At 37.7% G+C, this 14,106-nt stretch overlaps 2 protein-coding genes across 2 annotated transcripts in view; one reads left to right on the plus strand and one right to left on the minus strand.

Moving 5' to 3' along the window:
• The window catches only part of LOC118748356 (high mobility group protein 20A), a 5,632-nt gene extending 1,199 nt beyond the window's left edge, over positions 1–4,433 (plus strand). Inside the window, exon 3 of the mRNA XM_036482730.1 lies at positions 2,746–4,433. Coding sequence (XP_036338623.1) covers positions 2,746–3,626 — 881 coding nt within the window. The 3' untranslated portion in view covers positions 3,627–4,433. The remainder of the gene's footprint in view (positions 1–2,745) is intronic.
• A 4,429-nt stretch (positions 4,434–8,862) lies between these two features.
• LOC118748357 lies at positions 8,863–9,540 on the minus strand. Its single transcript, XM_036482731.1, has one exon. It carries the CDS (start codon positions 9,538–9,540, stop codon positions 8,863–8,865), a length of 678 nt encoding a protein of 225 aa, XP_036338624.1.
• Positions 9,541–14,106: the final 4,566 nt, after the last annotated feature.

Raw genomic sequence — 14,106 nt, forward strand, 5'->3', positions numbered from 1 at the left:
AAAAATAATTTTTTAATATTTTCCGCAGAAGTTAACAAATCTTAAAATCTTCTTCAATGACCCTATATGTATTAGACCTGAAACAGCATCCTTAATGTAACATCTCAAATTTATAGGATATTTTTTCACGAGATTTTACCCCACAAAATTAATTACGAAAAATTCCTTAAATTTTATTACAATAAAGTGCAAGTTCAAGTTTGAAGTAGCTAAGACTTACCGTTAATTTTTTTGGAATTTCCTGTTGACGGTGGGACGCATTTTTCGCACAAAGTATGTTCGACAATATTTGTAAAATGAAAATAAATGAGCAGCCCCTGCACTTGCAAACTTTATTATATTCAGTTTTAATGAACTGAAAAACTTCAATTTTTATCTAAAGATTCTGATTAAAAAGTTTTTTTATAGTTTTTTGCACAAAGTCGGAAATATGGTTTTTGTTACGAAAATAGCTTTACTATCATAAAATAAACAAAAGAAAAATAGCAAAGCGTTGCTAAAATGTCGAGCCTTAATTTATATTTTGGTCACTGTATATATACCTCGATTCGAATTACAGGCATTCCTATTAGAAAATAATAACTGTTTATGGAGAAGAGCACGATCATATACCAACATCATTTAAAACTGGATTAGCAGGACAATTGGTCATAAAAGAGGACTGTCCCGCATAATATAGGACGGATGGTCACCGTAGCTATAGGCAAAATAATGTTGCTTGTCAACTTTATTTATATTTTCGTTTGCAAAAAGTGACGTTGAATATTATGATTGTTGCTATGTGTGTTTGAATGCTTACATGGCGGTATCTATCCGAACATGCAGAGGAAGAGCAAGGTTTAGGAATTCGCATAAATTATGTACCTACCAATAAATACAACCTTTGAAGATGTCCATGCAATTGTTGACACATGTATCTATACATAGGGATGTTCCGATATAAGTAAATACGAGTATGTACTCGATACTTTTGTTTCAATACCAAACTACTTTTTTTACTTGAATCGTTTTATCGATACCTACTTAGTATCGAAATAAAAGTGCTTGTATCGAATCGATTTGAGGAAGTGCCATATCTTTCGGTCATATATTTTCTATGGAAAATAATTGCTTTGCTTTTATGAAAAATAATTGATCTAAGCAATGGCACCTCCAAAATCTAAAGAGGGGATATATTTTTACAAAGTTTAAGCAATGCTTTGTAGCCGTAACGTTTTGTGGGAACCTTTCAAAGGTTTATTTACATTTCTAAGTAATCGTATTACTTCTAATGTTACTAATGATCAAATAAACATATCGATACCTCAACTGAAAATATATTGAAAATGGGGTGGTCTTGAAAAGTTTTCTGATATAAGGCGTTTTTCAATCAAATTCTGGAATATGGTGCTTTTTAAAAGTTTTCTCAGATAGGGCGATTTCAATCTGGCTGCCGAGATAGGTCGATCACAGATAACGCTTGAAAATTACTTTCGCCTTGTTGCATATAAAAGGATGAAAAGTTATCGATATAAGTAGGTATCGATACATTCGGTTCACTCATATAAGTACTATCGAAATAGGGATTTGAGTAAACTCATTTGAGTAGGTATCGATACTTTGATGGTATCGGAACGTCCCTATCTCTACATATACAAATTTAACATAAACAGGTTTATTGGCCAGTATATACCAACAAAAGTTTCTTAATAACGCCTAGTTTAACAGGCTAACCGACTTTGTTCAACTACAGACAATTTTTAAGTATTTAATACAAAATTGGTTTCCTAAAATATCTGAACGAAAACTTGAATTTCTTAATATAACATTTTGGTTAACATGTGCTTATTTCATGCCTATGATTACTTTTTAATTACTTTCTTATTCCTTGTCATATACAAAGCACTAGCCAGAAAACTATACATAGAACAATAATGGAGTGGGCAATCGGTCTGCTTTCTGCACACTTCCTCTTCCAGTAAGCAGGCGACCGGTTGTCAGTAACATGGGCTTTGATCGCTACAAAACCACGGGAGTAGATGGTACAGCCCTAGTAAATCAGATATGTACAGCAAGTCCATATCTTATGTTCGTAAGGAGTGGAGGAGAGCGCGTAAAATTTTAATTCCGGAAAGTCGGAAGTAGAGATTACGCCCTTGTTCCCGCGGCAGTCGGTTCTACATAACCGGAACTACGCAGATTCATATGTACATATCTACGGTCCAGACGAGGGGTTCACTTGGATGCAACCGTCATCGTCTAGGTGCCCATCACATTCATTAAAGTTATGAACTGTAAAGTTTTACTATATTTTGAGTTTTATTCCTAAAAAGCCGTAATAATAAAGGGAAAAAACTGTGACTTCAGTATCATTCCCCAAGATCTCTTTGTGGAATTTGTATGCTGTTAAAACCAACAACTCCGTAGCGAAATCATTCAGGGCGATCCTTATCGTCTCTTGACCACGTGAGAATATTTATGATTCCTTATATGTTGACCTTGACCTACTAGATGCCTTAAGCGAGTTAAGTATGAGCACAATTTTTTCCTAAAAGTTTGTTTAGAGATTTAAGAAACATTGCTACAACAAGGCCAATCACAAACCTTCACTTTGACACTTATTTCGATATTTTTGCAAAATCTGCAAAAAATGCAATACTTTCAAAGAAAGCCCTTTTTTCGTTTTCCTGTAAAATTTGAGTGCCGTAAGATAGGCGGTTTTGCTAAAACATCGACGATATAATTAATACACGTATGCATAACTATTTAATCAATGTACTGGTCTTACTTTCAGCTATCTCGATGAATTGCACACATTCCTTAAAGAACGTCCTGATGTGTTGGCTTGTGAGCTGGCGAAGAGTAAGCAGCAAAAGAACAAAGGTCCTGGGGAAGCTGGAAAACCCGTATTGAAGGAGAAATCACAATCATCTGGCAATATCAAATCACCGAATAAAGAGCCGCACGTCAGCACAAACGCCGCCAGCAAGGATAAATCGCGGCGCAATTCCGAAAAGGATAACTCGCCACCGCCGGCTGCAAAAGCAACAGACAACAAACATCGACGTAAGCGTACACCAACACCTCCTCGCGCACAAAGTAGCAATAACAACAGAAACACCATCGCTTACACAAGCACCCCAAACAATGCCACTTCCGGCAACAATCACAACAGCAAACCAACAACAGAAACAATTGATAATACCGCATCAACTCTCTTATCCGCCACTGTCGTACCTGGCGAAATACCAATTTTCACCAATGAATTTCTAGAGCATAATAAAATTTTCGATATGGAATTGCGTACGCTACGCAAATCCAAATCAGATTTAGACACACAGAATGCTGTGTTGGAGAAACATGTGGAGAATATGAAATTCGGAGTAGAGAAGTTGACTAACGAAAATGACGAGCTAGCGGAGAAGAATCATTTACTTGAATTGTACTTGGAAAAGTTGAAATCGAAGTTGGCGCAGGCGCTGTCCAGTTTGGCCTTACCAACGCAGCCGAATGGCGCAACCATGGATAATATCGAGAAATATATGGGCGACTTGTATAAGATGGCTACAACCAACACACACGGACCGGCGAGCCTTAACAAGGCGAAGGATATTATTAGAAAATTAGATTTACAGATTAATTTGTAAGCGCGCGCATAATGGTGGGGAAGATAGGTGGCGCGGGTGTGAGTTAAAGAGGGATTTGGTGGGGTTTAGCGTTGGAGAGGGGAAGATATATATATATATACCTACATATCGTTACCTTAATACATATAGAAAGGCCCTATCTAATAATTTATTTCTTTACGGAGTACTTATGAAACTTATTAAATGGTGTAGTTGCTTTCAAAGTCTATTAGCCGACTTTTGTACGAAGCTGAATTTCGAAAGAAAATTAGTTGGGGTTGTCTATATTAAAGGTAACGATATATATGTTGATATATGTATTTATGTATAGCTAAGGGTTCCATAAATTTATTTCTGTTTAATTTAAAAATAATATGTGCTCTATAGAGATGAGTTACTTAATTTGGTTAAGTTTTTGTTTAAGCTTATGTTTGATTAAATTTCTGAATTTTTTATATACATTTTTGTTATAAATTCTGTGTTTTCGCGTTATTGTTACTATTATTAGAACTAGTTCTGTTTCTTTATTTTTGTAAGTTATATTTTAAATTAAAATTAACTACTATGCACACGATTACTAGCTATTTTAAGGTGTACAAGTCATAGGTCATATCAGCATTTGCATATAAACGTATAGAACGTTACTTTGACAAAATAAGGGTCATTCCTGTAATTTGTGAAAAATCTTGAAAATATCGAGACTGATCGTTCCATCGAAATTGGTATGTTCAAGTATCGATTTGTTTTTTTTTTTTTAGTTTTTCGAGTCAAGGGGAATCTTGCAGTGTTGAATTGTGAACAGTGAAAGAGTGGTGTTTTTTTAACAAATAAAAATTCAGAGAAAATACTTACCAATAAATACTTTTATAAATATCAACTAACAAGTTTTACATAACAAAAACCTCATGTGCTATGTTTCTTTGAATTCATACAGTTTTTTTTTGCGTAGATGCAACTGCCATAACGTACTGAATTGTTTTGAGTTAAGTTTATGTTGTGTAGGGATGCACTTTTACTGCATTTAATGATAACCTCACTTTTTCTTCGCAATTAGCATACATACACTCCAGTGCGCTTGAATAGGGACAATGATTTTTCGCTTTTTTGGGTTATTTTTTTCTTTTATTAGTTTCCATTATTTTTCAGTTAAAATGCAGTTCATTCTCTAACAAAATCCATATAAATGCAAGTTTCAAACTTTGTAGAAGATTTAAAAATATGTATAGAATTTTCATAAAAATATCATTAAAAAAATGCGAGCATGCGTATATGAAAAAATACGGAAGAGCGTAAGTAAAAGAATTTAAAAAAATTTACGGTAATTTCTGGCTACTTCAAACTTGCACATTTTTATTATTATTATTATTATTATTATACAGAAAGAAAGTGATCAATCACTGACTTACAATAAATAAGGAGCGCTAGTTGCATAGACCTTCGGCTCTCTAGAAAAAACTTATTAATATTAATTCAATATACTTAACCTATACATAATACATTTTTAAATCAGTTTATTTAAATTCGTTAATCTAAAAAATTTTGCGACTGTTTGTATGTTTCTTGTCTCCACATCTTTTAAGTAGTTCGACGGGGTATTAATACCGAAAACTTCTTTCCTGATTATGTTAAAGGATGGGCATTCGTCAATAAGATGAATTACTGTGAGGTTATTTGAATTGCAATATGGACACTGCGGTTTATTTGTTCCTTTTAGAATGTGGCTATGCGTGATGATTGAGTGACCAATTCGCAGCCGAGTAAAGAGTCTTAAATCTTTACAGGATACGTTCAGTGGAAAACTTGGTTTATTTCCATCTAGGTTGTAATTAGAATAGTGATGTCTGAAGTTGGTCCAATTCTGTATCTTAGTATTTGTTATTTGCCTTTGGATTAGTAGGAGTACGTCACTATTTAGGACAGCCTGGCAAGTAATTAGTGGTTCGTTAGTGGCAAGTTTTGCTCTCTGGTCAGCCGCTTCGTTGCCGGCAATGCCAACATGGCCTGGGACCCACATAATTTTTATCGTTTCCTTTCGTTCTGACAACATGGAGCGTATTGACAAAGCAAGGGCGTTTTTATTCTTCACATTAGTCAACATGTTAATTGCGGAAAGACTATCGGTGCAGATAATAAACTTCTTGTTTGTGATCAATGCAATTTTAACCGCTTGACGTATCGCTTCTACTTCAGCTGTGTAAACTGAGCAAAAAGGATAGAGTAGACCCGCACGCAAGGTATTTTTGTTTTCGTCGACAACTGCAAATGCTGTATGAAAAATGGTTTTCGACGCGTCCGTGTATAAAAAATTCCAACCTTTGTTTTTAAGGTCTGTACTGAGTTCGCAAAAAATACTACGAAAAACTAGTGGTGAAGTATTCGTTTTGTGATAGGCCATGAGCTCGGAACAAATAAAACTGTTGAGGCATTGCCAAGGCGGCGGTGTTTTGAATACTGGAGTCTTTGGTGTAATTGTAAGGCCTAGTGGCTTCGCCAAAGAAATACATCTGGCGATTGTGGACTTACGTTTTAGTGGTCTCTTTCTTAAAATTTCTGAAGCTACCAATTTGTTGAGCGTGCGATTATTGCCGTTAAGTATTTTAGGAATTAGCCTCAGTGTGTTATGAGTTACTCGTTCTTGTATGGACGGAAGTCCAGCTTCCATTAAAATGCATTTCAGTGGTGAAGTAGGGAAGGCCCGTATGCTTCTCCGAGCTGCTGCGTGGTATGCTGGTGTTATTAATTTAAGCTGACTTTTTGAGCAGTGCCCATAGATTGTTAGGCCATAGTCCACTTTTGACAGGATAAGTGCTTTCGTTATGTTTATAAGCGTTGTTGGGTGTACAAAGCAGTGCTTCGACGATAGGTACTTAACAATATTAAGGCGAGTTATTAGGTTTTTTTTAATATAAGTACAATGATCTTTGTAAGTCAGTTTTTTATCGAAAATAATACCTAAGATTCTTAAGCTATCGCAGTTCGCAATATTAACATTGTTGATACTTAAATTAAGCGGTTGACAAGCATGTTTATTACAAAGGTGTAACATTTTACATTTTTCATAAGAAAGAGATGCTCCCGAATTCTGTGACCAAACGGAAATGTCTGTAAGGATTTGATTAAAATCCGTATGTACTTGTGATAACTCTTTACATTTAGTGAACAAAATGACATCATCGGCATAGATTACATAGGATATTCTTTTGTAATTATTAAGTATGTTGTTAATTTCATCAAAAGCAACTATAAATAGAACTACCGAGAGCGGAGAGCCCTGAGGTATGCCGTTTTGAAGCTTGTGTGTTTTAGAATATTTATTGTTAACTTTTGCGGAGAAAGTTCTATTTGTCAAAAAATTCTTTACGAAATTATAAATTCTAGAACCAATTTTCCATCTAGCAAGTTGCCTCAAAACTACGTGAATGCCGATCCTGTCGTAGGCTTTTTCGAAGTCTAGACTAAGGGAAAAGACGTGATTTTTTGTTGCGATGGCATTGGAAACGAAATTTTCGAACGATAAGAGGGCATCAATTGTACTATGACTTTCTTTAAATGCGTATTGATTGGGACTTGTACACCCTTTAGTAACTACGAACCACATTATCCGTTTTGCGACGATTCGCTCTAGTACCTTGCTCAAGCAAGGCAGAAGGGATATCGGCCTATACCCGGAAGTCATTGTGGAGGGGCCATTTGTTTTAGGGACTGGAACCACTATGGCATGTTTCCACATGTGCGGAAATATACCGTGTTCGAAAATGTCGTTATATAAGTCAATAACCCTTTCTTTTACTTGACACGGTAAATTTTTTAGCATTGGATATGATATTCTGTCCCTGCCGGGTGTTTTACCAGACATCGCGGAAATTGTGGAGTCGTACTCAAATGTGGTAAACGGACATTCAATCCTGTTGCTAAGAGTAAGTTTGGTGGTGTTAATGTACTCATTGCTGATGGTATTATATTTTTTTGAAATAAACTCTTGGTTGAAGTTGGAGTCTTCCGAATACTCCGCCCAGATAGTCGCGAAATGGTTGGCCATTTCTTCTGGCGCGTAGATAGGGCCCTGGTTGGTATCTAAAAACTGTATGGTGGGGGGTTTGTTAGAGCCGGTTAGAGTTCTGATGTCGGACCAGACCTTTTTTGGATTTGAGGTAGGGTTTATCGACGCTGTTATTGACTCCAGGCTTTTCCGTTTAGCTTCCTTCATGTTCTTTTTGAAAATCGCGTTCGCTCTTTTGTAGTTAATAAGATTATATACAGACCGATTTCTCCGGTAGGTATACCAAAGCCTCTTTTTTTCGTCTCGCAGGCTGCTCAGGCTTGCGGACCAGTATGGAACTACTTTCTTGAGTTGTTTGCTTTGAGTTTGTGGCATTGAAAAGTGTGCAGCGGTACGGATAGCTTTCTGGAGTAAACTAGCTTCTTTATTAACATTGTTCGACTTTGGGGCCTGAGTGATCATTGAGAGGACCACTGTTTTAAATTTGGACCAGTTTGCATTCTCTGTTTTAAATTTTGGCTTCGGTTTGCCGGGGTTTGAGATGGCGGATGTAAGTTTTGTAACCAGAGGGAAGTGGTCACTACCGTGCAGGCAGTCCAGTGTGGAACACGAAAGCTTTGGGGCAATACTCGCTGAGCATAAAGCTATGTCTACATGCGTGAATGACTGGTGTGTGGAGAAATGCGTGGGTGCATTATCGTTGAGGACAATAAAATTGTCTGTGAGGATAAGATCTTCTAACACTCTCCCTCGCTGATTTGTTACCCCGGAGCCCCAGAAGGGGCTCCAGGCGTTAAAGTCTCCAGTTATAATCAGGTCTGTTTTAAAATTTTTAATAATATTTTGTAGGTCTTTTAATTCAAAAGTTTGTTGTGGTGGGATGTATGTGCATAAGACTGTGATAATAAATCCTAAGTTAATTTCGATAGCAATAGTTGATATATCTGATTGCACCTGAATTTGTTTATGTGGGATATCTTTCCTTACAAGGACGGCAACGCCTTGTTTACCGGATGTGTTTTGAGGTAAGTTATAGAAATAATGATTATACGAATTTGAAATGGTTGTAGTTTTGTTATGAGGTAAGTGGGTTTCCTGTAATGATATAAGTGACGGGGAATGTTCTTTTATGAGAAGTTGAAGTTCGTGCGAATTATTAATAAGTCCTTTGATATTCCATTGCAACAAAGTGAAAGTCATCTCAGTGGAGGACAAAAGACAGACAAAAAGAAGGGAAAAGAAATCTTTTTTTTTTTTTTAGGAAATATCTACATCTGAGTCTAGTGATGTAGATTGTGAAGTGAAATAATCGTTATTTTTCAAAAGCTGCTTGGTAAGGCTAGTAAATGGCGAGAAACTTAAAGATGGGGTTGGTTGTGCCGGGCTAGCTTCGTTGCTCGCGGTTGCTGACGATGGAAAACTCTTAGTGGTGACAGAGGTGTTTGCGTTGTTGCATACGGACTCCGATAGTTCGTTTTCTGTGACTATAGGTTTAGGAGTTTTAATGACGAATTTGTTGCTTACTTTTGGAGTAATATGTGGAGTGGGTAACGTATTCTCTATGTGGTTTGATTTTAATGTTGTTGATTGCATGTTATCAGTGGGGGTAAGAGAGGTTGATTGTACATTGAGGGGTACATTGGCTGCGTTACTGACAACGCCAGCAAAAGATGATGGGGATGAGGTTTGGGGTAGCTGTGCTATGTATTTATTTTTAGCTTGCTTCAGTGTGCATTTTTGCTGAATTTTAATTTTCAGAATTTCCTTTTGTTGTATGAACTTGGTGCATTTGTTAGAATTGGAGGGATGTTCGTCCTGACAATTTGCGCACTTAGTACGTATGCATGCGCTGTTGCTATGTGGAGGGAAGCTACAGTTGACACAAATAGGATCGTTTTTGCAGTACTTTGCAGTGTGTCCCAACAATTGGCACATTTTGCAACGCATGGGATTTGGGATGTATTCCCTTACTTGAGCCTTATGCCATGACACATTGATTGACTGAGGCAAGTTGTAAAGGTCGAAAGTTAGTAGGACAACACCACTATTTTCCGATTTATTATCACGTTTTTTAAATTTGTAAACGGACACTACGCCTTGCTGTTCTAAGTTCTTCACAATTTCTTCTTCTGAGACGTGGTTGAGGTATGGGGCGTATATAGTTCCTTTTACAAAATTCAAGTTATCGTGATACTTACACGTGATTTCGCAAAGTCCTGCCAACTGTTTGGCGGATATAAATTTTTGTGCTGCTGCTTTGTTTTCGACGAGAAGTAGAAGATTACCATCACGAAGCTCCGATACGCTGATGATATCTTTGCTAATGATGTGTAACGATCTTTCAACTGCGAAGCATGAAAAGTTAGTCAAGCGTTTATTCTCGTCTTTAGAGGAAACAACAATATATTTTGGGTCAGACTTTGTCGAAACCAGGTTAGGTAGATTTGGGAATTCGGATAGTTTTTTCCGCTTTTTGACTGATGGGGGACTAGGAGCTAATAAAGCAAACCTGTTGTCCCCAAGGTTAGAGGCCCTACGGGCCATTATAGCTGGGAATTCGCACCTGCAGCAAATTAAGAAAAAAAAACACCTGCACGTGTAAGTGAAAAAAGACACGAGGTATTTGTTTGTTTGTTTTTGTATTTCACTGACGGGCTATGGAATAGCAGAAAAAGGGAAACACAGAAAAACAACCGTTCGCACCGAGAGCTAGTCGACGACTGGCACATTTTTATATAAAAATTGAATGTGTTAAAAACTGCACACTCCAAAAAATTTACAGCTTCCTAGAAAAAAGTTTGAAATTTTGATGATTTTTTTTTAATTTCCTGCAAAGCTTGAAACTTGCGTTTTTGTGAAATGAATGAATTGTATTTTTAAAGAAAAATAATGCAAATTATATAAAAGAAAAATAACCAACCAAAAAAAGGACTAATCTATATTGAGTTACAAATTTTGTTTTTGACGATAGTTATTTCTTAACTTTACAGAAAATAACTAAATAAAAATTGTTTTTAAGCAAACCCTTGCTTTGCTACAGCTAATACTCACATAAATATAAGTATATGTACTGGATTATCTATATGAGTGAAAATTAATTACATTTTTATAAGTTAGATAGTATAGTGAAGTAAAACATTTATGTATATGGATTGAATATATGTATGTACTATGCATACATACATATGTACATACATGTGCTTAAAATTCCGAAACTGTTTTGAATCCATCATAAAACATGGGAAAATTTGTTTGGAAATCGTTATTTTTATTATTATTAGTTTGTATATATTATTACTATTATTCTTATTACTATTCTTATTACTATTATTATTACAATAAAAAAAATTAAATTGCTCCATTTAAACATTACTTTTTTTGTTTTAAAATCATTCCAAGCTGTAGAGCTTAAGATTCTAATTTCCGATATTTGAATTAACAAATTAAAAGACATTAATTTTGAAGTAATAAGTTAATGGTTAACTACTAATCCAAATAAATAAATAAAAGTAAACTTAGCGAGCATAAATATGTTCGAATTTAATGCAAGTTCTGTTTAATTTTTATCTCGAAGTTTCCCCAACCACCAGAGGGAGTTTCCATTATCTCAAACGCTGACTATTATTCGACAGCTACAGTGTTACGCCCAAATGCTCGCAGTCCCTTGTCGGCAGCTACAGACGTGAGAACCCGAACAGGCACTTGCTTAAAGCGAAACCTCGACCTATGTATGACTTTCGTATCAGAAGGCACCTCTGCGAACTGAAGGATGGGGTGTAAAGCTACGCATGTCAACCACTGGACCCGGCACTATATATTGGCAATCAAGAGACATTCCTCGGTGGATCATTACCACCTTCACTAAATCTCGGCCCGTGAATATTTTCATCATCGGAGTTCAAACCACACCAAGTGGAGAGTCGGAGCTTCAGCTGCCAAGGCAGACCCGCGTTACTTTGGCACAGTTACGGTCTGCATACTGTAGCTGTTTAAACGCTTACCTATCCAGACTAGAATCGGACGTGTTATCGTCATCTGAAGATTTCCCACTTGATAACAAGCACCACCTTACATGCCCATTCAAACAAAATAGTTGCTTTTACCCTGCCGAAATCAAGACACAAAAAAGCTTATCTTCAATCAACCAAAAATACTTCACAGCAAGTTCGATAGACTCAACTTGTGCTCAGCCACCAGTTGAACAGCAGAAATGGAATTCACAAGTTGTTCGCCGGCAGTAATTTACACGCACCCAACCCAGTGTAAATTGTCCACACTGAACGAGGAGCCATTGGTATGCGCTGGGGTCTCTCGCCGTAGGTGGTACATTAGCTTACATTAGAAACCGAAATTAGGACAATTTTACTATATGAACTACTCATCTGGTGGAACGTACGAGACAAGGCCTTCATCGCCAAGCAGCTGGAAAGAGTGCAAAGAGCGGCCTTAATTGGGATCTGTTGGCCACTTCGAAACACTCCTACTAACGCGCTTAATGCTATGCTAAATGTTGTGCGCATAGATTTGCTGCGCGCGTCGCATTGGGGTGGGCTCTAGGTTCGACTCGAGCTATGTGCACTGCAGAAATTAAAAAATCTTGGAGTTAATACCGACTCGGACGGACTACTGAATGCCGGTTCTGGGTCCGAATGAATCTTTCACCACTCATATTACAACGAGAGGGGAATGGGAGGGACGCAGCATCTGAAACCGGACCCGGTAAGTGTTTTTTTTACGGAAGAATCGAAACTGAGTGGGAAAGTAGGTGGAAGTGACTTCAATAAAGGAGGCTTCGGATTGGCTGCTCCACAGTGTGTCACCTTTTAAGGAGGTGAATGTCTATTCCGACAGATAAGCAGCCGTCAGGGCTCTTGGTTCGTTCGAGAACGGGGAAGGATTATTCCATTTCCTTATCGACCGCATCGGATTATAATGCTATTAAGCCTATTTTGGTTCTAGGTCAGTGCAATATCACGGGCAACTGAATGGCTGATGAACTGGTAAGACAGGCTCGTGGATAGAGTAAGTCTGCGTGCTCCTCTGACGTCTTTTGGTCTACTTCTCCACAGACGGGCGCTGGGCGAAGTCTTTGTAATGCAAGGTGGCTAAAGCCTCCTGTATACCGGAAGTGGTTCAGGGAGCTCTTAGGACTTAGCAAGGTACAGCTCTCGATTTTGGTGGGAGTTCTAACTGGTCATAGCGTGATAGGTAAGCATGCGGTAAGGCGGAATATCATCGATGACCCTTGCCGCCAGCATCAGCTGCTTGGAGGATGATGAGGTGGAATCATCTCAGCACCTGTTGCTTTGGTGCTCTGCCTTTGCGAGCCTAAGCGTACATTTACACAGAATACCGAGTGGCGCCGAGCGAAGCAAGGAAGAGTGGGGCGGCTGCAGAGCTTTTTGCATGGAATCGGCCGTAAAGACATAACAAAACTGACCTTCAAAGAGAAGCGGCTAAAATATTGGTTCAATTGTTTTCCCGGAAAATAGATTTTGATCTTTTGTTCGCATCAGAGTTATCATCCATAGATGCGCCTTGAGAGTCATGAAGCTGAAAACCCAAAACGAAAATTGAAAATAAAAAAAATGCTTTGCTTTCAGCTCAAAAACGCTTCAAAAAAAGCTTGCTGTATGAACACTTTCATGGGAACTGAACAACTTCAGAAGCACGAACTGCATTGTTACGAAATGTTTAGGCCACCAGCAAAATGATTTCGTTGAGTAAAAAAAATCTAGTATTTTTGAGTTAACGCGAAAGCACATTTATTCCAGGCAATGCATGAAATTTGATGCATCATGAGCTAGACAGCGTGTCACTCCACTCCGTAAATACGCATACGTCAAACCGATGGTGGCACACGCGACGTTATTATTAACTTGCCACTTCAGTTGTACGTATGTGTGTACCTTGTCCAGCTTCCCATCCCTGTCAAAACCTCCTTGCACTCGGGAACAGTAAAACCAAAAACAACGAATAGTGTCAAGGGAAACTAATGCTGCACACACACACAAATGAAATTATTTTTGCAAGCAAATCCCTAAACTCTCAATAACTTTCCGCCTAGCATCACTTCCACCCATCGCCTTTTTGATTTCCGATTGCGCTGCATCATCTCCCCCCCCTTTTATGTGTGCTTCTTAATAGGATCGCTGTGATTATGTCGTAGGTGTTGCTGCTACTAATCTGTGACGACATTCTACACTGCTACTGGGCTTGTCATGCTCTGGTATAAAACCTCCCCCATTTCGGTGGCGGCAATGCGAAGTCGGCAAAGTTGCTGTTGTCTTAGATTTGCAGTAAATTATCGTTACATAATGACAAATGCACAAACGCATTAGTGAGTACATATGTACATATAAATAAATACACATTAATCTGGGTTTTTTCGGATAGTTTTTCCCTATGTGGACTGGAAGTAATTCTCTATTTTGTTCTCAATTGTCATTGCATTAAGGCAGCTCTAGCTCCGTTTGAGCGAGATTTTATTCGATTAATCTA

The sequence above is a fragment of the Rhagoletis pomonella genome, unplaced genomic scaffold (assembly GCF_013731165.1).
Source record: "Rhagoletis pomonella isolate Grant_MI unplaced genomic scaffold, Rhpom_1.0 Rhpom_scaffold_00013, whole genome shotgun sequence".
NCBI lineage: Eukaryota > Metazoa > Arthropoda > Insecta > Diptera > Tephritidae > Rhagoletis > Rhagoletis pomonella.